The sequence below is a fragment of the Schistocerca gregaria genome, chromosome 1, assembly GCF_023897955.1.
Source record: "Schistocerca gregaria isolate iqSchGreg1 chromosome 1, iqSchGreg1.2, whole genome shotgun sequence".
Classification (NCBI taxonomy): Eukaryota; Metazoa; Arthropoda; class Insecta; order Orthoptera; family Acrididae; genus Schistocerca; species Schistocerca gregaria.
The window spans coordinates 988,312,374-988,339,669 of NC_064920.1; the positions used below are offsets into that span (position 1 = coordinate 988,312,374).

The following is a 27,296-nucleotide window of genomic DNA, read 5'->3' on the forward strand; positions in this document are numbered from 1 at the left end:
CAAGTTTAATTTTTATATATATTCAGAACACTAACGTCAGTGGTCAGCATTCATAATATAAACATTGACAAATGAGTTTTTCGTGATCTGACTAACAATTTTGAATTCAGAAGGAGGTATTGCTCATTTGATCTACAAAAAACGCATCCAAATTGATAAAAGAATTCGTTACAGCATTAACTATATTTTATAACACAATATGCAAATATTTGTTAGGGGCTACTCTGCTTACTTAAACAGTGCTGGTAGAAATTAAAAGTGACAAGTGAGAAATTTATTAGCATTTTCGTTTTTGGACTGTCTCGACCGTTCAAACCCGCGTCCTGCCATCCTGACTTAGGTTTTCCGTGATTTCCATAAATCGCTTCAGGCAAATGACAGGAAGGTTTCTTTGAAAGGTTACGTCCGACATCCTTCTCCATCTTTCCCTAATCCGATGGGACCGATGACCTCGCTGTTTGGTCCCCTCCCCCAAATCATCCAACCAACTAACACACACACACACACACACACACATAGACGGGCGCGACCGCTCAAGAATGTGTGAGTTCATTTTGTATTTTCAAAGAAATCGGGTCCAACAGAGGTATAGCATTCATTTTTATACCGAGACATGTTAAATTTGACTGGGTGTTGACAGATGCTGGAAGGCAGATGTATTGTCTAAAATATGGACTAGCAACGATGTAATTCCCAATACCTATACTTCGCATTGAATTAGTAAGGAAATGAAAATAGATCATCAGGTTTCAGTTTAGATCTTTCAGTTTTTGTACATGTCCTATTTCAAGTAATTAGAGAAACCTTCCGCGATGACTTTAACCTGCAACGGCGAAGAAACAATTATTTCACAAACCTAGGCAAATTCGTAACTCTCTCAAATGTAGTTCTGCTTTTTGCGCTTTTTCAAAAGCACTGCGTGTTGCCTATCTAGCTGCCAAAACGGGTTTTATCCTCTGCTCCCTTGACAAGATATGCAGAGTGTGATGTAATCAAGGCTAATAGATATTAGGAATCCTACCGTGTATCGATCACTTAACTTCTAAAAAATAATAACTTTGTATAAATCGGTTTCTATGTAAACGGTATACCTTGTAAACTACTGCTTTCATCTGATGTGAATTGAACAGTTTTGTAGTTAATCAACTAAAAAGTACATAAGTTAACTTTACACAGTTATTTACAATAATGCTGCGACTGAGTTTTGTAATGAAAATGTAAATACTTTCACCGACAGGTATATAAATGCTAAGACTACTTACAGCTGTAGTATCTCTGTCCTTCTACCTCGTATTTGGCGAGAAGAGTCGTTATAAGGGTGCCTCTTAAAGAGTCAGAGGCAACGAAGAGACGTGTTTGGACTCTTGTAAGAGAGAGACTTGTTTGTGCGGTCGCAGGGAGTTGTATTTCTGTAAAAGTTGGTATGTCATTGTGAAACAGTTTGCTTATAAACCTTAAAAAATCCAGAAGAAAGGAAGTTATGGCAACCCTTACTATGTACGATGTTCAAAACTGAAATTTGTAGCTTACAAAACTTGTCCCAGCAGTCATAGCCCAGAGAAGACACCGAAGCGAATATAAAAACCAGATAAGTACCAGATTTTATCATTTATCAATGTGAACACACTACTTTCAGTTTTATACAAAATGACAATATCATTGGAAATATAATCTCTACTGAAAGATTATGTCAAAAGAGGTGTCTTTCATCAAATATTTTACGTTGACTAATGAGGATATTTTTCTTATACCAAGTTCAGCATTACCAACGGCCTTTCCACATTGGTTAACCGGTTCTCGTCACATTATCGAAGTAATGCGGTGTCAGGCTTGGCTAGCACTCGGATAAGTGACCGCACACGGATCTGCCGAGCGCTGTCAGCAAGCCGGGTGCGCTCCGCCGTTGCGAGGCCAATTCAGGACCTGCTTTACTGATAGGAAGCGGCTCTGGTCACGAAAACTGACAACGGTCTTCTACTTCCGCATCCAGGACGCCTATCGGCTAAGGATGACACGGCGGTCGGTCGGTACCGTTGGGTCTTCCGAGGGCTTTTCGGGCAGAGTTCAGTTCACCATTAAAATGTAGCTTTCAACGTGCAACACCTCGAGATGGGAGTACCTTTCGTTATATCTAAAAACATGACCGAAATATTCAGTGTTTCTTATCTTGATGGCTATAAGGACGCATAATTTAAAGATGTAAAATTTGATAACTCTCTTGAAGTCCAGCCAGAGGACGCTGCCGCATAAACGCAATTTCATTTTCATTGCTGCCCGTAGCAGTGTCACACTCTCACTCTGAGATACACAGCGAAGAGTTCTGAGACTTAACATGAATATTAAGGCACAATAGGGAGCAAAAAATGAAATGATCGAATGGCATTATTGGGCGGAAGATACCATCTAGGATTATTCGGCCACCTAGTGCAAGTCATTGTATCTGACGCCACTTCGGCGACTTGCGTGTCAATAATGATGAACACAACACCCAGTCCACGAGCGGTTAAAATTTCCAATGCGGCCGGGAATCGAACCCCCCGCCCCCTGCATCGAAGTCGGCCGCGCTGACCACACCGCTACGGAAACGGCCAACAGCGTGCATACCAGTAATGAAACTTTCCCCCACAGTTGGGCTTCTGACGGGATATACCTCTGGATGATCGCCTCCGCACTAGCAGAAGTGAGCGACTTGGGTCACAGAGATGGAATATCGTTCAAATGGCTCTGAGCACTATGGGACTTAACATCTGAGGTCATCAGTCCCCTAGAACTTAGAACTACTTAAACCTAACTAACCTAAGGACATCACACACAGCCATGCCCGAGGTAGGATTAAAACCTGCGACCGTAGCGGTCGCGCGGTTCCAGATTGAAGCGCCTAGAACCGCTCGGCCACTCCGAACGGCAGAGATGGGATAGATGGATACTGAGTGGATCATTCGAGTTTCTAGATCTCCTTTCCGGTTAACAGCGTACGCAATAAATGCTAGTCAATAGCAGTGATGCCGCATTTGCAAACTCGGTATAGACAGAACTGGGTCCGAGTTGACATTTGGAGATTTTATCGGTAGTGACACTGCTGTCTGCAAAATTCGTTTGTCATTCTGAGGCGTTTGAATAAGATTACCCCAGTATGTCACGACCGTTCTAAGTTAAAATGTTTGAATAACATTTTGCTGTCACTTTACATTGTAATGCTGGAAAATACTTCAAAAACATTTTGTAACTGTCAGTATTCCCATAGATTGTGAACCAAAGTACCAACATGACACCCAGTTGGAGCGCTTTCAAGAACAGGACGATCTGTCACTGTTGCCTGTGATAGGAAATTTGAGAAAGTCTGCCAAAACTGATGCAAGGTTCCATTATACAAGTCGAGCACATTGTATGCCCTTTTCGACATTATGGTTTTGGTTGACCGTTATCAAGGTATTTCTACCTGCTTAACTGTAGAATGAACGGTTGGTTTTTCCTCCAATACTTCCTTTCGTGCTGCCTCATGTTATCTATTCTGGTGCAGCTCACATCCCGTAGCGCTCGTTTCCGACTTCCCCTGTGCTGAGTGGCTTCTTTGATGTTCTATATTCTACTCACACTTCTTTCAGTGACAGAAGTAGCAGCAGTTTCTATGTCTTCCGCTGTTCACATGTCGTTCTGCGACTTATGTTTACTTTACACACAGTTACGTCAAAGTACTGAATGTGATCAGCGTTATTTCTGTCTGTGAACGTTTCACTTTAAAAAAAACGTCCAAAATAGCATCCTCCCAGCGAAAGAGTTTAACATATTGTTACTTACAGAAATGAAGAGATAAGCTTGAATTTCTCTAGGGCTATAGATACAGCAGTAATGAATTGCTCAGTAGACAGCTCAGTTGAGAGGGAATGGATATCTCTACAAAGAGCAATCACGGAAGTTGGAAAGAAAAACACGGATACAAAGAAGTTAACTGCGAATAAACCTAGGGTAAAAGAAGAAATGATTCAGTTGATCGATGAATGAAGGAAATACAAAAATATTCCGGGAAATTCAGGAATAGAGAAGTACAAGTCACTTAAGAATGAAATAAATAGGAAGTACTGGGGAGCTAAGGTGAAATGGTTGCAGGAAAAATAGGAAGAAATCGAACAAATGACTGTCGGAAGGACCGACTCAGCATATAGAAAAGTCAAAACAACGGTGAAATTAAAAGCAAGGTTTGTAACATTAAGAGTGCAATGGCGATTCCACTGTTAAACGCAGAGGAGAGAGCAGATTGGTGGAAAGAGTGCACTGAAGGCCTCTATGAGGGGGAAGATTGTTTGATGTGCTAGAAGAAGAAACAGGAGTCAATATAGAAGAGGTAGGGGTCCAGTATTAGAATCAGAATTTAAAAGAGCTTTGGAAAACTTAAATCGAATAAGACAGAGGGGATAGATAACATTCCATCTGAATTTCTAAAATCATTGGGGGAAATGACAACAAAACGACTATCCACTTTGGTGTGTAGAATGTATGAGTCTGGCGATATACTATCTGATTTTCAGGAAAACATCATTCACACAAATCCGAAGACTGCAAGAGCTGACAAGTGCGAGAATTGACACACCATCAACTTAACACCTTATGCATCCAAGTTGCTGACAAGAATAATATACAGAAAAATGGAAAAGAAAATTGTGGATGTTTTAGATGACGATCAGTTTGGATTTAGGAAAGATAAAGGCACCAGAGAGGCAGCAGTTCTGACGTTGCTTTGATAATGGAAGCAAGGCTAAAGCAAATTCAAGACACAGTCATAGGATTTGTCGACCTTGAAAAAGCGTTCGACCATGTAAAATAGTGCAAGATGTTCGAAATTCTGCCGCCCGCTTAGAGGCGCCGTGTAACGGATTGCGCGGCCCCTCCCGCAGGGGGTTCGAATCCTCCCTCGGGCATGGGTGTGTGTGTGTTGTTCGTAGCATATGTTAGTTTAAGTAATGTGTAAGTAAGTCTAGGGACCGATGACCTCAGCAGTTTGGTCCCTTGGGAATTCACACGTTTTGTTCGAAATTCTGAGAAAGATAGAGGTAAGCTATAGGGAAAAACGGGTAATACACAATATGTATAAGAGGCAAGAGGAACGATAAGACTGGAGGACCAAGAACATTATGATCGAATTAAAAGGGATGTATTACAGGGATGTAGTGTTTCGCCCCAATTTTTAATCTATATATCGAAGAAGCAATTATGGAAATAAAACGTTCAAGAGTGGAATCAAAATTCAAGATGAAAGAACATAAATGATAAGATTCTCTAATGACATTGCTATCCTCTGTAAAAGTAAAGAAGAATTACAGGATCTGCTGAATGAAATGAACATTATAATGAGTACAGGATATGGATTGAAAGTAAATCAAAGAAAGACGAAAGTAATGAGAAGTAGCAGAACTGAGAACAGCGAGGAACTTAACATCAGCATTGGTGATCAGGAAGTAGATGAAGTTAAGGAATTCTGCTACCTAGGTAGCAAAATAACCGATGACTGGTGGAGCAAGGTGGATATCAAAAGCAGACTAGCTATGGAAAAAAATGCATTCGTGGCCAAGAGAAACCTACTAGTATCAAACATAGGCCTTAATTTGAGGAAGAAATTCTGAGAATGTGCGTTTGGAGCACGGCATTGTATGGTAGTGATATATGGACTATGGGAAAATCGGAAAAGAAGAGAAGCGAAGAATTTGACACGTGATGCTACAGAAGAGTGTTAAAAATTAGGTGGACTGGTAAGGTAAGGTATGAGATGGTTCTGTGCAGAATCGGCGAGGAATGGAATACATGAAAAATACTGAAAAGAAGAAGGGAAAGGATGATAGGACTTCTGTTAAGCCATCAGGGAATAAGTTCCGTGGTACTATAGACAGATGTAGTGGGTAAAAACTGTAGGGGAATACAGAAATTAGAATACATCCAGCAAATAACTGAGGACGTAGGTTGCGTTTGCTACTCTGAGATGAACAGGTTGGCACTGGAGAGGAATTCGTGGTGGGCCTCATCAAACCAGTCAGAAGACTGACGACTCAAAGAAAAAATAAATACATAAATAAAATGTACGTGCTTTTTCAATTCTCCACCTTTGAGACAACCTTCCATTCGCTAAACTAAATGAAACTTTTCTGGCTGAGAGTGTCTGTGATGTTATTTCAATGATTACAATGTCGAGTCAAATTTCCAATGAGCTTGCAGTGGACCCATTTATCACTACGACGCAGAACTTCTTGCAGCTTGGTTGCATGCATTGAGTCGGGTGGAAAGGGCTTCATAAAACTGTTGTATTCTCGTCCGAAGAAGTTAGCCCACTGGGACGGAGCTGTCGTCCGCGCTCGGGGATCTTGCTGGACACTGGAGTATTCAGCATCACGCAGGCAACTCATAGAGACCTGTGTGATGTGTGGACGAGCATTGCCTTGTTGAAAAATGGCACCACAATACTTGAGAAGTAAGGCATGAGGATGCAGGATGTCAGTGACGTACCGTTGTGCCGTCAGATTTACCTCAATCCCTACCACCCGTGAGGTGAAATTGTAGCCCATACCACGATGTCAGGAGTAACAGCGCTGCGCCTCCATTGGAAAAATGGGACCTCTCCCATGGCTGCCGACACACTCTTCGACGACGGTAATCCAGGTAGTGCAGAACCGCGATTCGTCGCTGAACACAATGCAACGCCATTTGTCAGCAGTCCATGCTTCCATATCACGGTACCACTACAAACGCAGCCGTTTCTACTGTGGTGTTAACGGTAACCTACACGTAGGACGTTAATTTCCTAGAGCCGCTGTTGCTGATTGTTCCGATCAATGGTACAGGAAGACACAGAACTCTGCTTGTTCTCAGATGGCAGATACAGTGGTGGATTGGCTGTTATGTGCTCGGTGTACAATACGGCGATGTTCCCTTGCTGTGATCAGACGTGATCGACCGAAACCCTGAGAATGTGTATGCGTGCCCTCGAGACCGTATTCACTTCAACTTCGGACGACTGCCACATACGAATGCCCCACAAATACGGATACTGCACAAGTAGACCATCTGGTCAAATGGAGACACCAGGGCTACTAACAACACTAATGAACTGTGATGACCGTTCTACCTGTCACAGAGAATTTAAACCGAAATGATCTACATCCTTGCCGATGGTGTGAACGTATGTAAATTTGCATTGATGCCCGACAGTGTCTTCTGCATGCTCCACTTTTTTGTCAGACAGTGTATTTTCTTCGTTGTTCTGGATTCCTTACAATTATTCAGCGACGACACCAACCATCAAACAACAGCATCGTAAACGAACGATAGGAGTTTGGGTTTTTAAAATTCAACTTTCTGTCAAACACAGTTTATTTCATTACTCAAACATGTTTAGACACACACGTATCATCTTCAGTGGGTTTTACGTCTGTAAAAATATTATACGAAGTTCGTGATTGATTTTATGTTTTAGGCCTAAAAACTATAACGTGTGCACTTTTTAATATTTTATAATTGCGCATCTGAAAGGACGTTAATTGCGAAGATGCAAATGCAGAGGTTGGCTTCATTTTAGGAATGTCAATGGTCTGACAGCATATCATTTCTAAAGTAAACAGAAGAATTTGTTTCTTTGTTCAAACAGAAATTGCTTTTGTGCTTTTGAGTTCTTTCTACAAGAGTAACAGTAGTACAGGTTGTGTTCTTTTGCTACCCGAACCACTGTAGATTTTTGTTGCCTTCGTTGTTCGTTATAATTATATACACTGTTTTTCACTTGAACCTCACCAAACTTCACAGATTTTCTTATCCGAATATGAGATTTAGGAATAGTTTATGTGAGCAGTCTCGTCGAGAAATGCCATGTTACGGTCGCCGCTCACTTATTCATTGATTTGTGGCGCTAATTTTAGAGTGTTGAATGTGATATTTTGTGGTACACGAAATAAGGGAGAACTTACCTGATTCGTGTGTGTGTGTGTGTGTGTGTGTGTGTGTGTGTGTGAGAGAGAGAGAGAGAGAGAGAGAGAGAGAGAGAGAGAGAGAGAGACAGACAGACAGACAGAAAGAGAGGAGTGAGAGGGTTGTTTTTGGGGGAGGAGATCGAACAGCGAGGTCATCGGTCTCATCGGATTAGGGAAAGACGGGGAAAGAAGTCGGCCGTGCCCTTTCAAAGGAACCATCCCGCCATTAGCCTGGGACGATTTAGGGAAATCACGGAAAACCTAAATAAGGACGGCCGGACGCGGGGTTGAACCGTCGTCCTCCCGAATGCGAGTCCAGTGTGTTAACCACTGCGCCACCTCGCTCGGTATAGGAGGCAGAGGCGCAGGGCTGAGAATAAGGTGTTTCTGGATAAAAGAAAGTATCTGAATATTAGGTTTCCTTTGAGTAAACTTCGTATAATTCATTAAGTATCGTAAATAGTGTTTTTCTGCAGAGTGTAGTGTATTTGTTCAAATATTTCTTGTCTTGCATTACTACATTTCGTGTTTGGAAATTCTCCTCGGTTGTGAGCGTTTGGTAAGAGATTATAAGTACGTTGAGATCTGTTTACAGTGTTATTTGGGTGTGATTTTACTCTATGAGGTAAGCGTGTACTGTCATTCATTGACATGATCAGTACAGCTATTGTTTCGAAATTACTACACGTTTTGCCCCATAACCTTCGTGAAATTGGAGATAAGTGTGATCAAGAACAGTGGCTAATGCACAATGCAGTTATTGTAAAAGCTAACAGGAACTACAACGAGGCATGGCGTTTTATGCGACTCAAGTAACAGCATTTCAGTTTTATGTGTCATCCGTCTGAGAGTCTGTGCAGTGGACAGACGGCGAGAGTCTACGTATATAACGTTTCAAGCGTAGCGTATAAAGTTCTATTTGTTATTGTTGTCTGATTTTGGCATCCATACTGATGTTCGATTACTTAAACCAGGTGCACAATTCTTTTACGTGTCGCATTCAAAGTGAGGTTACAGTTGAGCGCTCCGTCGTCATAGCTATCACTAGAAACGAACCAGGAGTTAACTTAGACAAGGGTAGGTAAGGAAGTCTGCCGCGGCCTTATTGCAGGAAGGCGCAAATTCTCCCAACTAAGGTGCACGACATTGCTCCTAGGCTTCAGGGGCTTAATCGAAAAGTTTTCTTTATTCATATCCGTATATTTAAATTAAAGTGTGCAGTTGGCTCGCGCGTGTGCTTTTTTCATGAATGCCAGTGTGTAGAGAACGTGAAGAACGTTGTGCCGTGTTGGTTTCTTGATGACAAAGATGTAAAGGGGATGCAAGTGAAACGAGGTACGGACTCATCGCCTACTTTTTCCGAACAGCACCAGGGGGATGCCGAACTTAACACCCCTCATCTGACAGAGGGATATCGATTCGCATTTCCTAATTCCATGGGACATTGTGGGAAAGTTTGAGAGGCAAGCTCACATCATGTGATTTTGAGGAACGTTGCGCCTTGTCTCCAGCCATTTCCACGCAAATACAAGCGGCGACAGTTTCTTTGACCACCAGCCCGCGAAATGGTTTAGAGAAATTGTATCGAATCTCATTTAGGATTGTCGGACGAGGATTTTAACTCTACTTCTCTCGAATATTAGCCCAGTGCGACATGCCTCTTGATTCCCTATCACGCTAATGGGTGGTTATTTTATTTCGTACGTATGGCTAGCTTCTCTGGAGAAGCTGATGATTTGAACAATTTTCTCTCCTTTAAAAGGCCGGCCGCTGGTGGCCGAGCGGTTCTGGCGCTACAGTCTGGAACCGCGCGACCGCTACGGTCGCAGGTTGGAATCCTGCCTCGGGCACGGATGTGTGTGTTGTCCTTAGGTTAGTTAGGTTTAAGTAGTTCTAAGTTATAGGGGACTTATGAACTCAGTAGTTGAGTCCCATAGTACTCAGAACCATTTGAACCATTTTCTCCTTTAAAACCGTATTTGTGGTGGAAGGTGTACATGTGACGCTAGGGTAACCAATTCTAGAGTTCTGCTCTAGCTTTCCGAGTCCTTACCTCGCAGGCAGGAGAGCACACATCGAAATAATTTAGAAACACACTGTCAGGATCGTAATACTTCAGTGCGACGCATACGAAATGGTGTCACAGATGCTCAGGGAACTTTGATGGTGAATCTTCGGAAAAATAGCTTCTGCCGAAAAGCAAGTGGGTAAATTTACTGAACCTTTTTGACGAAAGATGGCTGTAGTTACGCGAGACCAAACTAAATCGATTTAGTTATTTCTGCCTGGAAATGTTGCTAGAAATCGTGTCACTTAGTCCATCATATAGTGTGTAACGTCAACCTAGCCACACTATTTTTCATATGAGCTTTTGAACTCGGCTGTGACTGTTAATCGCGGAGGCATTACGGTTTTGGGCTCAGCAGCAGCTCCTCTGTGCGGAGACAAAGATCGCGACGGTCCCGCAGCCCGGACGGTGGCTGCGCTGCCGAAATAGCCGCGCCGGACGGGTTATTTACGACTGGGTGTTCCCTACAGCAGCGGCGCGCCACCTCTGGCTGTGTGCGACCGCCTATGCGACGACACCCAGAGCCCAACACTCATAAGGCAAGCAGAGCGGATGGCGGCGGCAAAGCCTCTGCAACGTCTATAAACTCCTCCATGCACTCCCCCCCCCCCCCTCCCCCACTGCCAACCGCCACCCAGCAATCAAGAAATATGTGCAAGGCTATCTCGCGAGTCTATGAGACTGGAGACATACCATCCGATTTTTGGAAGTACTTCATCCGTAAACTCTCCGGCATACCGAAGGGAGATAAATGCGAAAACTATGGTCCAATTAACTTAACAGCTCATGTATCCGAATACATTACAAGAAGAATGCACAAAAGAGTGCAAAAGAAAGCAAACGTTCTGTTACATGACGATGAAATTGGATTTAGAAACCGTAAGGGCACCAGAGGGGCAGTTCAGGCATTGCGCTCGATAAAGTAGTCAAAACTTTTAAAATATCGTAACACTCTCATAGGATTTGCGACATAGAAAAAGAGTTCGACAAAGTAAAGTGCTGCAAGATGTTGGGGTTTCACAGAAAAATAGATATAAGCGATAGGGAAGGACGGGTAATATATAAGCGACAGTGAAATGAAAACGAGACAGAAGGAAAAAAGTAAGTAAACTGTTCATTACTTCAGAAGTAATACTAATACATTTATCCCACTGTCAGACAGGAAGGTCAATCCCTCCATGGAAAAAATGGCTCTGAGCACTACGGGACTTAACTTCTGAGGTCATCAGTCCCCTAGAACTTAGAACTACTTAAACCTAACTAACTTAAGAACATCACACACATCCATGCCCGAGGCAGGATTCGAACCTGCGACCCCTCCATGGAAAACTGTTTGCGATTGCCTGCGGGACCATGACGTAACCAGGCGTGCAGCTCTTCATTCGGAGAAAATCAACCGTCGTGAATGTCTTTCTTTAGAGCAACAAAAATATGTAAATTGCATGAGGAGAGATCGGGATGGTACGGAGGATGTTAAAGGCTTCCCAGCGAAATTTCTGCATCGTAATTCAAACAGTCTACTCAACATGTGGGCCCAGTTAAAGTTCTGCAGCGTTGTCTAAACAACCTTGCAAGATGTGGGCCCGCAGAAGTTTCCCTATGAAGCCTTTACAAATCCCCCATACAGTCTCGATGACTTCCCATGTGAATTTCATACACTGAAGCGGCAAAGAAACTGGTATGGGCATACATATTCAATTACAGAGATATGTTAAATGGAAGAATACGGCGCTGCGGCCCGCAACGCCTATATAAGACAAGTGTCTGGCGCAGTAGTTAGATCGGTTATTGCTGCTACAGTGGCAGGCTATCATGATTTAAGTGAGTTTGAACGTGGTATTCTAGCACGAGCGATGGGACGCAGCATCTCCGAGGTAGCGATGAAGTGGGGATTTCCCCGTACGACCATTTCACGAGTGTACAGTGAATATCACGAATTCGGTGAAATATCAGATTTCTCCGACATCGCTGCGGCCGGAAAAGATCCAACAAGAACGGGACCAACGATGACTGAAGAGAATCGTTCAACATGGCAGAAGTGCAACCTCTGCTCGAATTGCGGCTGATTTCAGTGCTGGGCCATCAACAAGTGTCAGCCTGCGAATCATTCAACGAGACACCATCGATACAGGCTTTCGGAGCCGAAGGCCCACTCGTGTACCCTTGATGACTGCACGACACAAAGCTTTATTCCTCGTCTGGGCTCGTCACCACCGACACTGGACTGTTGATGACTGGAAACACGTTGCCTGGTCGGACGACTCTCGTTTCGAATTGTATCGAGCGGACGGACGTGTACGGGTATGGAGACAACCTCATGAATCCATGGACCCTGAATGTCAGCAGGAGATTGTTCAAACTGGTGGAGGCTCGGTAATGGCGTGGGGCGTGTGCAGTTGGAGTGGTATGGGACCCCTGATACGTCTAGATAGGACTCTATGACAGGTGACACGTATGTAAGATACTGTCCAATCATCTACATCCATTCATACCCATAGTGTATTCCGACGGACTTGGGCAATTGTAGCAGGACAATGCGACACCTCACGTGCCAAGAATTCCTACAAAGTGGCTCCAGGAACACTCTTTTGAGTTTAAACACTTCTCTGGCCACAAAACTCTCCAGAAATGAACATCATTGAGCATATCTGGGCTGCCTTGCAACGCGCTGTTCAGAAGAGATCTCCACCCCTCGTTCTCTTGCGGATTTGTGGATAGCCCTGCAGGATTCATGATGTCAGTTCCCTCCAGCAGTATTTTAGACATTAGTCGAGTCCATGCCACGTCGTCTTGCGGCACTTCTGCATGCTCGCGGGGGGCCATACATGATATCAGTCAGGTGTACTAGGTTGATCGGCTCTTCAGTGTATTTTTAGATCCATGAAGAAAGACATTCGTGCCGACGATTTGCTTCAAAGCGCACGCTTGGGTACAATCATGGTTCCGTAGGCAACCGCAACCATTTTTCCGTGAACGGTTTGAGCGTCTTGCCTCTCAATGGGATAAAAGTATCTATAGTTATGGCGACTACTTTTGGAATAATGAACAGTTTATTTACATTTTTCTCATCTTCTCGCGTTCAGTTGACTGCTCCTACACGATCTGTACAAACACCAAAAGGGATCAACAAGAATGGAAAACTAGAGAGAAGTGCTACGATTAAATAAAAGTTATAACGCAAGGTTGCATACTTTCTACCCTACTCGTTAACCTGTACATCGAAGAAGCAACGACGGAAATAAAATAAAGGTTCAGGAACGGGATTAGAATTGAGTGTGAAAGGATATCAATGATAAGATTCGCTGAACACATTGCTATCCTGAGTGGAAGTGAAACACAATTACAGGACTTCTTGCATGAAATGGACAGTCTAATAACCACAGAATATATACTGAGAGTAAAACAAAGAAATACGACAGTAATGGAGAGGAGCTTAAATGAGATTAACGATAAACATAACATCAAAGTTGGGGACTACGCAGTTGACGAAGTTAAGGAATTTTGCCACACTGGAAGCAAGATAACACATGACTGGTGGAGTAAGACGAATATAAGACGCAGAGTAGCAGAGGCAAGTGTGGTGCTCAGCGCTATATAAGTCCACTAGTATTAAACGCAGAACTTAATTTCAGTAGAAGCGTCTGAGAATGTGCGTCTAAAGCAGATAATTGTATGAAAGCGAAGCATCCTGTGCTGGAAAATCAGAAAATAAAAGATATGGTGCTACAGAAGAATGTATAAAACTCATTGGACTGATTAGATAATAAATATGATGATTCTTCGTAGAGTCGGCGAGGAAAGAAATACACTGAGAAGAAGAAAGAACAGGATGATAGGTCTGTGTTATCACCTCAGGAAATAACTGCGGAGGCAAGCGTAAACATGAATTGGAATGTCTCCAACAATTAACTGCGGAAATTGGGTGAAAGTGCTACTCTAATGTGAAGAGTACGGCATAGGAGAAGACATCGTGGCCGAATGCATCAAACCTAAATCCACGAACACAGTGGAAACCTCCAGGTTCAGGAATGACTGGCACTCAAACGGCACATCACTGAAAAGCCGTACTTTTCTACACGTAACATAGGGGAAACGTTTCGCTGTTATCAGCAAAATTGTAAGTAGTCCGCAACGAAAGTTTGGCCTACCTATGAAAGTTACTCATCTGTACGGTGAGGCGATGCTACATAATCTGATCACAATATTCCGGACACCCCGGTGCAATGCGGATTTGACCACTAGATATCACGAGAGACCGACCCGCCAGTATATTTTGTTGTCAGCAGGGAAGCTTTAACAGCAGATCTCAGTGTCTTGGAAAGTGAACTTGTCATTTTATGTCACCTACGTAACAGATCCGTCAGAGAAATTTCCATCTTTCAGAAGCTACGCAAGTCGATTATTGTGATTGTGTGGTGGAAACAAGAAGGACAGATGCAGCTAATCCGAAACCATGCAGAACTGTGGTATTGAGCAAGAGAAACCGTCGAAATTGCGGAGGATAAAATTTTCGCTCTGCAGCGGAGTGTGCTCTGATATGAAACTTCTTGGCAGATAAAAACTGTGTGCCGGACCGAGACTCGAACTCGGGACCTTTGACTTACGCGGGCAAGTGCTCTACCAACTGAGCTACCCAAGCACGACCCACGACCCGTCCTCACAGCTTTAATTCCGCCAGTACCCCGTCTCCTACCTTCCAAACTTCGCAGAAGCTCTCCTGCATACCTTGCAGAACTAGCACTCCTGGAAGGAAGGATATTGTGGAGACATGGCTTAGCCACAGCCTGGGGGATGTTTCCAGAATGAGATTTTCACTCTGCAGCGGAGTGTGCGCTGATATGAAACTTCCTGGCAGATTAAAACCGTGTGCCCGACCGAGACTCGAACTCGGGACCTTTGCCTTTCGCGGGCAAGTGCTCTACCAACTGAGCTACCGAAGCACGACTCACGCCCGGTACTCACAGCTTTACTTCTGCCAGTATCCGTCTCCTATCTTCCAAACTTTCCAGAAGCTCTTCTGCGAAACATGCAGAACTAGCACTCCTGAAAGAAAGGATACTGTGGAGACATGGCTTAGCCACAGCCTGGGGGATGTTTCCAGAATGAGATTTTCACTCTGCAGCGGAGTGTGCGCTGATATGAAACTTCCTGGCAGATTAAAACTGTGTGCCCGACCGAGACTCGAACTCGGGACCTTTGCCTTTTGCGGGCAAGTGCTCTACCAACTGAGCCACCCAAGCACGACTCACGCCCCCCCCCCCCCCCCTCACAGCTCTACTTCCACCAGTACCTCGTTTCCTTCTGTAAAGTTTGGAAGGTAGGAGACGAGGTACTGGCGGAAGTAAAGCTGTGAGGACGGGGTGTGAGTCCCGCTTGGGTAGCTCAGTTCGTAGAACACTTGCCCGCGAAAGGCAAAGGTCCTGAGTTCGAGTCTCGGTCCGACACACAGTTTTAATCTGCCACGAAAGTTTCACTTGTATTATTCCTTAGTGCGTGCTCCACAGGTATTGCATCTGTGTCGGTGTGGGAACTTTTCAAAATACAATATCTCGTGAGCGACTAGCACCAGAATCTTGTTACAAACACTGCTGACATTCTAATTTAACCTACTTTTAATTTGTTAATGCCAGTAGGCATTGTTCCATTTAAAAAAAGTATATGTTTTCACGAAAAATACGCTTGCTAAGTGTTGGTTGAAAAACCCTGACAATCAATCTGTTCTGCGAAAACAGTGTGTGCATTCTAACAAGACGTGCAGCGCCAACTTAAGGTCTTCCGGTGTGAGGTGCTATTTGGTACAGCCACAATTCACATTTGGTGCATGTCCAAGACACTGTGACCAGTGTGACCCATATGAATGACATCCTGTAGCCTGTAGCCATACCCTTTCCGCACAACACCCTAGACGGCATTTTTCAGTAAGACAGTGCACAACCAGATATTGCAGCACAAAGACGTGCTTTTTTGGTGTCACAGCATGTCAGCCCTGACCCGCCAGGTCACCAGACTTGTTGCCAATCGAAAATGTGTGGGATATGGTAAAAAAGACGGGTGCAGCGCTGTGAACAATGTCGACAACCGCAGATGAACTTTGGAACCGCGTGAATGCAGCTTGGATGGCTGTACCACAGGACGCCATTCGCGCTTTTTAAGCATCGATGCCATCCTTGGCGGACCCTGTGCCTAGTAGGCAACAGGATACATGCTGAACCGAGGTGACTGAAATGCTGATCATTTCTGCAGAACATGCAAGTGTACATGTCCTTCGAATATGAGCGTCCTATCTCTAGTCGTTCATGGTGCTCTGTTTTTTCTGAACATGAGCGTACAACCTCTTACGTATTGCTACCTCAGGACTATGAAGACTGTATCAGTCTAAGTACAGCACGTCAATCTGTTGTTGACTTATGGAACATGTTATGTGCTGCGAATGTGAATGGAACGGGAAAAAGCTCTGAAAGCTAGTAAAGTGGGACGTACCCTTTGTCATGTACTTCACAGCTATTTGCAGAGTATGATACAGATGTAGACGTAGACAGCAGCGAGTCAGTAATTTTGTCAACGTGTTTCGGGACCTACGACAGTTCCGAGATTAACTGTGAGGACGAAAATGTGGAGAAAAAATGGAAAAAAATTCAAAAGCATCGTTCAGTATACTCCAGTACTCCAGACAATTATCTTCCGAGCTAGGTCTTAAGAGAAGACCCTCCACGGTTTAATAACTATGTCAGAAAAGTACTGCATGAACAAAGAGAGCTTCGTCACAGATTCAAAGTCAAAACCTTGCTGACAAATAAGAACTTAACGAAGTGAAAATGAGCGTACGAACATCGAAGTGACAAATATCAGTGGAGTATAAGAGCAACTACAATCGCTTAGGAGCGGAAAGGCTTCAGGACCACATGAGATACCTGTATGTGTCTACAGAGATTATTCGAAAGAACCTGCTTCTCTACTAGCAGCAATTTATCGCAGTTTGCTGGAGCAGCGAACGTTGCCTGGCTACTGGAAAAAAGCGCAAGTCATTCCCGTTTTCAAGAAGGATCGTATGACAGATGCACCTATATCGCTAACGCTAGTATGTTGTGGAATTAGGGAACATGTTTTATGCTCAAGAACTATGAAGTTATTGAAGAACGAAAATCTTCTCTATAAGAATCCACATGGATTCCGCAAATAGAGATCTTGCGACTCTCAGCTCCCTCAGATTCATAGCGCCGTAGAAAACGCCGGTCAGGCTGATTTCGTGTTCCTCGACTCCAAGAAGGCCTTTGATACCGTTCCGCACTGATGTTGTGTGAAAAAATTCCAAGCTTGTGGAGTATCGGACCAGGTTTGCGACTGGGTTTAATACTTACTAGCCGATATAACTCAACACGTCGCTCTTAACGTAACAAAACCGGCAAATGTAAAGGTAATTTTGAACAGTACCCAAGGGAGTGTGATAGGAGCGTAACCGGTTGCAGTATATATAAATGATCTAGTAGAAAAATCTGACAGTTTCATGGGTTTGTTCGCAGATGATGGTTGTCTGCATGAAGGTAACGTCGCCAGAAGACTGTAGCGATTTGCAAAAGGACCGCAGAGTATTGGTGCAGGCTGTGGCAGTTCACCCTGAACGTAAATAAAATGTAATATATTGAGCATCCACAGGAAAAGAAATTCACTTCTGTACAACTACATTGATAACAAGTTGCTGAAAAGAGTATCCACAGGAAAATATCAAGGAGTAACAATCCGTAGGGTTTTAAGTGGAATGACTACATAAAATACACAGTAACAAAAGCAAATGCTGTACAGAGGTTCATAGGAAGAATATTAAGGAAATGTAACTGAGACACTACAGACGTGGCTTACAAAACAGTTGCTTGCCGAGTCTTGAGTATTGCTCATCACTCTGGAACCTTGCCACGTATGAATACTAGAAGAGATAGAGAAGTTCCGAGGAACAGCAGCGCGTTTCGTGACAGTATCGTTTAGCCGTCGCGAGAACATTACAGAGATGCTCAACAAACTCTAGTTGCAGTCGCTATAAGAGAAGCGTTGCGAATCACAAAGTGGTTTATAATTGTAACACAGAAAGAGTATGCTCCGGGAAGAGTCGGACAACATACTACTTCCTCCCACATTCATCTTGCTAAATGAGCACATCGAGAAAATTCGAGAAATTACAGCTGATGCAGAGGGTTACCGACAATCGTTCTTCCCACGCGCCATTCGCATATGGAACAGGGAAGGGAGCATCAGTTGTTGTTCAAGAAGTACCTTTCGCCACATACTGTTAGGTGCCTTGTGGAGCACTGATATAGATCATTTATATATAGTAATAGACGGCAAATTATCGAGTGAAACTGAAGTGATATCAGGTGTTCCCCAGGGAAGCGTCCTGGGACCTCTGCTGTTCCTGATCTATATAAATGACCTGGGTGACAATCTGAGCAGTTCTCTTATGTTGTTCGCACATGATGCTGTAATTTACCGTCTAGTAAGGTCATCCGAAGACCAGTATCAGTTGCAAAGCGATTTAGAAAAGATTGCTGTATGGTGTGGCAGCTGGCAGTTGACGCTAAATAACGAAAAGTGTGAGGCGATCCATATGAGTTCCAAAAGAAATCCGTTGGAATTCGATTACTCGATAAATAGTACAAGTCTCAAGGCTGTCAATTCAACTAAGTACCTGGGTGTTAAAATTACGAACAACTTCAATTGGAAAGACCACATAGATAATATTGTGGGGAAGGCAAGCCGAAGGTTGCGTTTCATTGGCAGGACACTTAGAAGATGCAACAAGTCCACTAAAGAGACAGCTTACACTACACTTGTTCGTCCCCTGTTAGAATATTGCTGCGCGGTGTGGGATCCTTACCAGGTGGGATTGACGGAGACATCGAAAGGGTGGAAAAAAGGGCAGCTCTTTTTGTATTATCACGTAATAGGGGAGAGAGTGTGGCAGATATGATACGCGAATTTGGATGGAAATCATTAAAGCAAAGACGATTTTCGTCGCGGCGAGATCTTTTTAAGAAATTTCAGTCACCAACTTTCTCTTCCGAATGCGAAAATATTTTGTTGAGCCCAACCTATATAGGTAGGAATGATCATCAAATTAAAATAAGAGAAATCAGAGCTCGAACAGAAAGGTTTAGGTGTTCGTTTTTCCCGAGCGATGTTAGGGAGTGGAATAGTAGAGAGATAGTATGATTGTGGTTCGATGAACCCTCTGCCAAGCACTTAAATGTGAATTGCAGAGTAGTCATGTAGATGTAGATGTAGGTGTAGACTGATATAGATGGAAAGGATCACACTACATGGCTGAATACCACAAATGAATGTAACGACCTCTCTTGTGTCGTATGGTGTAAAACAGTAGAGACATATGTGACACACGCTTACGTGAGCGAAACCGCGGTTGAAGAGTTAGTATCTTAATAAGTGTGACAATACCGGACGTGAAAGTTTACGTTTTATAATGCACAGCTACTGTTCACATTTTATGACTTTCGCTATTCTGGACCCCACCCCCGAATGAAGCCGTCGTAATCAGCTGCTTAGGGATGCCTCAGTGTTGCGAAGTTACGCACTGCTGACGCCTCGCAATGCACCCGTAGATAGCTTTGCTGCTCGGTCGACCCAAACAACCCTTAAGCTCATGACTCGAGAGACAAATGGGGCTGTTCGCAGTGTGAGGGCGTCTTGAATCTGGAAGATAACATCGAGTTGACGGACAACTAAGGTATGGCCTTTCTCGCTCAATTTATAGATGGACATTACACTACGAGCGATATGTACCAATCTGACAATTTTTAGACGTCCCGTGCTAAAACTGTGAATATTTGGCATGATCAAAGTTCGAGAGCAATTACACGTCAGTTCCAACTGGCAAAAATCCTAAATTTGATACCTACGAAAAATCACTGAGACGGACCGTAATTACGTGCCAAACATCCTGGACGGGATCCATGGTATTTGGCCACCTTGCCCGAGTGGTAACGGTAGTAAACTGCTGGCAGTTAAAACTGCAACACGATGAACGCGGCATAACAAACTTCAACTTGGCTTAATGTGTTTCCCATGACTGGATAAGCTAATGATTAAAAAAACCGCAGTGGCAAATATTTGGTAGGAGTGAGTTAATCTACATTCCGTATACAAGAACAGATTACGGTGTTTTCATTTTTCACGGATATCGCCTGTGAACCTTAGTCGTTTGCGAGGAGACCTTGTTATACTTCATGTAAGAAAAACAAATGACTACCAGTGTCGGACACCAACAGCGGCAGAATCGTAGCCTGTCAAGATTGCGGTTTATCGTTCCTCGACATTGCGTTGGTCGGGATCTTAAAACATGTGAAATGGAATAGATGGGTCCAGGAGGGCCTTACTCAACACCACGCAAGCTCTCAACAGCCACGTGTTAGTAACGCCCTAGATGACAGATGTATACTCGCTGTACGGGATCGTACTGCCATGTCATGTGTCTTGCTTCTGGAAATGGGCTCGTTGGCAGCAAGTCAGGTATTCACACGGATGCAGCACAGCATACGCTGGCCGATGCCCAGTGATCAATTTTCGTCCAAAGCACTGGGCGATTTCATTCTTTTGTTCGAAGGGGAGGCCTACATTGTTTGCCCACTTTCGGCCAGTTTTCGATCCGCCGCGATGACAGAATCGAAACGCATACGCTGCAGTCTTTCTGAAACGATTTTACATAAATCCCACTATTTCGTTAAAGGTCATAGTTATTGTTACATTTGGATTTAAGTGAGACATTGCGTGAAATTCGGAAAAGTTAGCAATGAAAACTAGGGGTCACTATGATCTTGCGTTTGGGGTATATTACATAATATGTTACTGCATATGAAATTCAGCTAACATATTGAATTTTTCTTTAGACTTGAATGGAGGTCTCTGTCATCAATACCGAGAAAACTGATTTGATGTAGCACAATCATTTGCGATTACGCGCGCCAGAGATAAAGCTAGAATGAAATATTTAGTCCTCATATTTCATAAATGGTCTGAGATACCGAAGCGAAATTTTGGAAAATGATAGCTCGCAAATAGGAGAGTATTTTGCCGTATGGTTATTATGCAAAACCTCATTATCTTCAATTTTATTCCACTAACTACAGAGTTTTTGGATGAAAGAATGTAATTTTTAAGGGCCATAGGTAGCTGGCGAAACGAGGAATTCTGCGGGTCTTGGAATGACATAACTGAAGACATTACATGTTTATTTTTCTACCAAGGATGTTCTTCTTCATAAGCAACTGACTTTACTTTTCCTGATTATGTCACTGAATAAACTCAATAAACTACACTTTCAGAATTCTCTCTCTGTGGCATCTGCACAATATGTTAGTGAGGTGACATTGTGTAAACTCATCTGTATTTTGGAAAAGGAACCAAATTTTAACATGGCAACAAGAGAAATGTAGGTTTCACGTAAAATTCGCGACTCGTGACACTTCTCTGAAAACTACAAATGGTTAACAAGCCAGGCGAAAATAAAATCGCTGCTTTTGCTGCATTTTCAGCGAAATTCTTTCTAGATACTAACCAAAGCAGACGTGACAGTAGATCTTTAGAATGGTCCCCATGCAAGTTTGGGAGTGAAGGCACTCCACTTAATATTTACAAGAAATGTGAGAGTATGCTTCAGTTTGGAACGACACTTCCCCTCCAGCGCTGAGCATTTCCCCTTCAGCGCCAGCCAGCCGCCCTCCCCCCTTCCCCCCCCCCCCCCCCCCCCCGCCCCCCATGTCACCCTTGCGTGTCCTGCCGACCGCGCATCTAGTGGCCATGATATTCTGTGCGTACTCAGTTATTACGTCTGAGGCACCACGGATTGTCAGCACGGCGACCTATGCTGCAGTTTCCCTTGTCGCGGCAGCAGAAAGAGGCGCAACAACTGCGCATCCGACAACGCTGGACACAGAATTGGCACCACATAGCGATGGCGATTGTCGCTGAAACAACCGGTTTTCGATTATACCAGTTTTATCTCCAGTTTTACCTGACTTTAAAATCCGCTGAAAATAACTGGTTTCAGAAAAAACCGATTTTCTGTTTTTGATAGTATTTATTTCCAGCAATAAGTCCAGACATCAAAGAAAATTTGAAACATTGTATGATTTCCTCCGACTTTTGCAGTATATGTCTGAAGTCGCATAGAATCAAAATATCAGGTAAAATAGGTAAATAAAAGCAAACATAATCTGTTCAGTATCGCTGCTTTGCTTGAGAAGTGATGTGGACTTGGATACTACAAAAAATTGATCAATATTCTCTAACTGATCCTAATATTTTTTTAATCTCTGCTAAAAAAAACGGTTTGTAATCGAGGATAATTCGACTATTTGGCCGTTATGATCATGTTAAATTGTCTGTTTCCAAGGGTTACAAGAAAATAAAAGCCTATTACGTACATACTGACAGCATATCAACTACTTTTTATTTTCATTAAAAACTATGAACTTTAAAATAATTTTAATTTAATAATTAAAATAATTTTAATTTATAACTTCTGCAGAACTTCCTTTCTCTTGTTAGTTCATATAAATGGCAGACAAATAATAAGATTTTGTGAAAATTTGTAGCTTTCTTTTTCTTTATTTAGAATGGAAAATTCATTTTTAGTCAAATATAAATTTTTACTTTTTAATGGGAATTTGACTAAAACTGATATTTACTGTCAGGACCAAAACCCTTCCTGCAAAAAAATCAAATGAACTATTTAGATAGTAGGAAAAACATAACATTTACCAGGAAGAATTACATGGGATAAGTTAAAATTTCAATAACGAATTACTCCACTGGCCAATGTTTATTGTCGAGTCTGTTCATAAATACTTGTTTTATAAAGTATCGATCTGTAAGTTAACTCGATTAGAAACATCATTCAAAGACGATAATAATGCTGCATAAGCCGCAGAACATCCAACCGAAGTCATTTTCTAAAACTGTTTCATTTAAAAACAAAAACAAAAAATTTGCACCAATGCTATGGCAGATTGATATTTTGATTTTACACCCGGTTATCAGTGAAAAATGAAAACAGCTGTTTTACCGAGATCAAAGAAATGCCTAAAAGTCCCGGTTAATCAGAACTAAAATACCGGTATCGGTTTGAACCGGTCGGTTTCTTCCATCCCTAGCATCCCATCGCCTTTTCAGACGAGTCCCAGTTCTGTTTACTGCCTCATAATGGACTTACGCGCATGTGGAGATCTGGAGGAGAAGGAACATTACCAGACTGCATTCGTCATCTTCATGTGGCCCAGAACACTCGCGTGATGCGGTTCAGTACACAGCACGTTCATGTCTGGTTCACATTACCATTATTCTGGTTAGCTAGTGTTACATTTCCGCTCTGTTAAGGCCCATGGCTTTGCCCCATCTCTCAGGTCTCCGTAACATTATCTTTCAAAAAGATAGCGCAAGAATGCATGTTTGCATGTCCTGTCATGACCTACATCAGGTCAGAGCGTGGTCGCCTGTTTTTTGGTCAGCATGTTCTTCATATCTCTCATCCACTCCAAATGTTGGTCATCGATTGTCAAGAGGGCCACCACTGGACTAGATGAATTGTGACGTGCAGGTGTAGCAGCATGGAAGGTGACACCCGTATCTGTCATCTAAGCTCACTTCCACCTGGCGCCCGTGTGGGTTAGAGCCACTGTTGCTGCCAGAAGGAGGGTTTTAATGTGTTGCAATATTCATACCATGTACACCACCCCAACCACCTACACATTAATCACATATTCTTCCTACTATACTGTATACGCACAAATTTCGTTATCTGCAATCTACTTACATACTCCGCAAGCCACTAGCGGAGGGTACTTTGTACCACTACTAGTCATTCTCTTTCCTGTTCCGTTCGCGAATAGAGCGAGAGGAAAACCCTGGTTTACAAGCCACCACACAAACACTAATTCTTCTTATCTTTGTGGTCCTTATGCAAAATGAACAGAATCGCTCTGCAGTCAGTTTCAAAAGCCTTTCTCTAAATTTTCTCAGTAGTCTTTGTCGCAAAGAACGACACGTTCCTTCCAAGGATTTCCATTTGAGTTCTCAAAACCTCTTCGTAATTCTTGCGAATTGAGCGAAGCTATCGGTAGCTCGCCTCTGAATTGCTTCGATTTTTTTCCTTTAAACCGATCTGATCGGGAAACCAAACAGTCGAGCAGTACTCAAGAATGGGTCGCGTTAAGTGTTCTACACACGGTCTTCTTTAAGCACACGTATACTTCTCTAAAATTCTCTCAGTAAATAGAAGTCGCCCATTCGCCTCGCCTTCTACCACCCTCAAGTGCTCGATCCACATCATATAACTTTGCAACAATACGCCTAGATATTTAACTGACGCGACTGTGTGAAGCAGCACGCTACTGATGCTGTATTGGGACATTGCGGGCTTGTTCTTCCTACTCATCCGCATTAACTTACATTTTCCTAAGTTTAGAACCAACTGTCATTCGTCACACCAACGAGAAATTTTGTCTAAGTCATGTCGTATACTCCTATGGTCACTCAACGACGACACCTGCGCAAACACAACAGCATCATCAGCAAACAGCGGCATCCTTGCTGCTCACCGTGATCGTGAGATCATTTATGTAAACAGAGAATAACAGCTATCCTATTACACTTCCCCAGGGCAGTCATGAGGAACGCCCGCCGTTGATTATAACGTACTGAGTTATATTACTAAATAAGTCTTCGAGTCACTCACGTATATGGGAACCTATATCGTATGATCATATCTTCGTTAACTGTCTGCAGTGGGGCGCCGTGTGAATCTAGAGATATGGAATCTGCCTGCTAATCTCCATCCATGGTTCACAAAGCATCACATGAGAAAAGGACACAGAGCATCGCACGAGCAAGTCCGTGCTGATTTGTGGGCAGAAGCTTTCCCTTCTGAAGGAAATTTGTTTTATCCGAATTGAGAATATGCTCAAAATTCTGCAGCAAACCAACGTCAGGGATATTCGTCTGTAACTTTGTGGGTCCGTTCTTTTAACCTTCTTATATAAAGGGGCCAGCTGCATTTGTTTCCGAGTCTCTTGGGACTTTGCGCTTGGCGAGAGAATCGCGATAAATGTGAACTACGTAAGGGACCGCTCTTTGTAGAACCGAACCATCCGGACGTGGCAACTTATTTATTTTCAACTCTTTCAGTTGATTGTCTGCGTCAGGGAAGCATATTACACTACTGGCCATTAAAATTGCTACACCAAGAAGAAGTGCAGATGATAAACGGGTATTCATTGGACAAATATATTATACTAGAACTGACATGTGATTATATTTTCACACAATTTGGGTGCATACATCCTCAGAAATCAGTACCCAGAACAACCACCTCTGGCCATAATAACGGCCTTGACACGCCTGGACATTGAGTCAAACACAGCTTGGATGGCGTGTACAGGTACAGCTGCCCATGCAGTTTCAACACGAAATCACAGTTCATAAAGAGTAGTGACTGGCGTATTGTGACGAGCCAGTTGCTCGGCCACCATTGGCCAGGCGTTTTCAATTCGTGAGACATCTGGAGAATGTGCTGGCCAGGGCAGCAGTCGAACATTTTCTGTATCCAGAAAGGCTCGTACAGGACCTGCAACATGCGGTCGTGCATTATCCTGCTGAAATGTAGGTTTTCGCATGGATCGAACGAAGGGTAGAGCCACTGGTCGTAACACATCTGAAATGTAACATCCTCTGTTCAAAGTGTCGTCAATGCGAACAAGAGGTGACCGAGACGTGTAACCAATGGCACCCCATACCATCACGCCGGGTGACACGCCAGTATAACGATAACGAATACACGCTTCCAATGTGCATTCACCGCGATGTCGCCAAATATGGATGCGACCATCATGATGTTGTAAACAGAACCTGGATACATCCGAAAAAAATGACGTTTTGCCATTCGTGCACCCAGGTTCGTCGCTGAGTACACCATCGCAGGCGGTCCTGTGTGTGATGCAGCGTCAAGGGTAACTGCAGCCACGGTCTCCGAGCTGATAGTCCATGCTGCTGCAAACGTCGTCGAACTGTTCGCGTAGGTGGTTGTTGCCTTGCAAACGTCCCCATCTGTTGACTCAGGGATCGAGATGTGGCTGCATCATCCGTTATAGCCATGCGGATAAGATGCTTCTCATCTCGGCTGCCAGTGATACGAGGACGTTGGGATCCAGCACGGCGTTCCATATTACCCTCCTGAACCCACCGATTCCATATTCTGCTGTCAGTCATTGGATCTCGACCAGTGCGAGCAGCAATATCGCGATACGATGAACCGCAATCGCGATAGGCTACAATCCGACCTTTATGAACGTCGGAAACCTGATGGTACGCATTTCTCGTCCTTACCCGAGGCATCACAACAACGTTTCACCAGGCAACGCTGGTCAACTGCTGTTTGTGTATGAGAAATCGGTTGGAAACTTCCCTCATGTCAGCACGTTGTAGGTGTCGCCACCGGCGCCAACCTTATGTGGAAGCTCTGAAAAGCTAATCATTTGCATATTACAGCAGCTTCTTACTGTCGGTTAAATTTCGTGTCGGTAGCACGTCATCTTCGTGGTGTAGCAATTTTAATGGCCAGTAGTGTAAGAAGAGTATGTTTCCTTAAGGGAGTCCGTGCGACGGTCAAACGACGGTATGTTTTATAGTCCTCGTGCGTGAACAATTTCTGAAACGCGAAATATAATGAACACCTGGGTATTTCGCACTATTGTTTCCTGCTACCGTTACACGTTCAAAATCCAAACCCTCCCACGGCGAACTGCAGCTGTTGTCAAGACTTGTAGACAGGGGTCACGCTGTTAGGATGGTTTCACACTTGCGAGAGGCGTAAAGTAGTAATAACGGCATTTTCTGGAGTGTGTTACCTTGTTGTGGGGCGTTGCTGGAGGTGCTCAGGTGGCGTCTGGGTCCGAAGCTGCAGCACGGCCTGCAACACGCAAGCAGACGGCGGCGTCACTCCTCGTCTCACCAGCAGAGCGCACGCCGCTTGCCAACACACACACGCCGCTTGCACACACGGAAATAGGAGAGAGTTGTAGCTGACGATGGACAGGCAAAGGGTAGAGAAAACACACACACGTAAATCTGGACTAGGAACAGGAAGGAGAAAATGTGTGGCACTTCTTTACCTCACATACACTACGCAAGTCCGATACATTCATACATTGTTGACGTAGTAATTAAGCTCTCTTCCAATTTTACCATAGAAAGTTTTTTTTGCAGTCTATCTGCGGTTATCG

General features: G+C 43.6%; 1 protein-coding gene across 37 annotated transcripts in view; it reads right to left on the reverse strand.

The window, feature by feature from the left end:
- The window catches only part of LOC126277939 (synaptopodin-2), a 388,910-nt gene that overhangs the window by 280,239 nt on the left and 81,375 nt on the right, over window positions 1-27,296 (reverse strand). For 34 of the 37 annotated variants that reach the window (XM_049977868.1, XM_049977848.1, XM_049977858.1 and 31 more), the window contains exon 2: window positions 26,922-26,983. The exons of the other annotated variants lie outside the window; for them this stretch is intronic. Coding sequence is in view for 12 of the 34 variants with exons in the window: in XM_049977725.1 (XP_049833682.1) it covers window positions 26,922-26,983 (62 nt within the window). In the remaining 22 variants the exon portion in view is untranslated. The remainder of the gene's footprint in view (window positions 1-26,921; window positions 26,984-27,296) is intronic. 37 annotated transcript variants of the gene reach the window in all.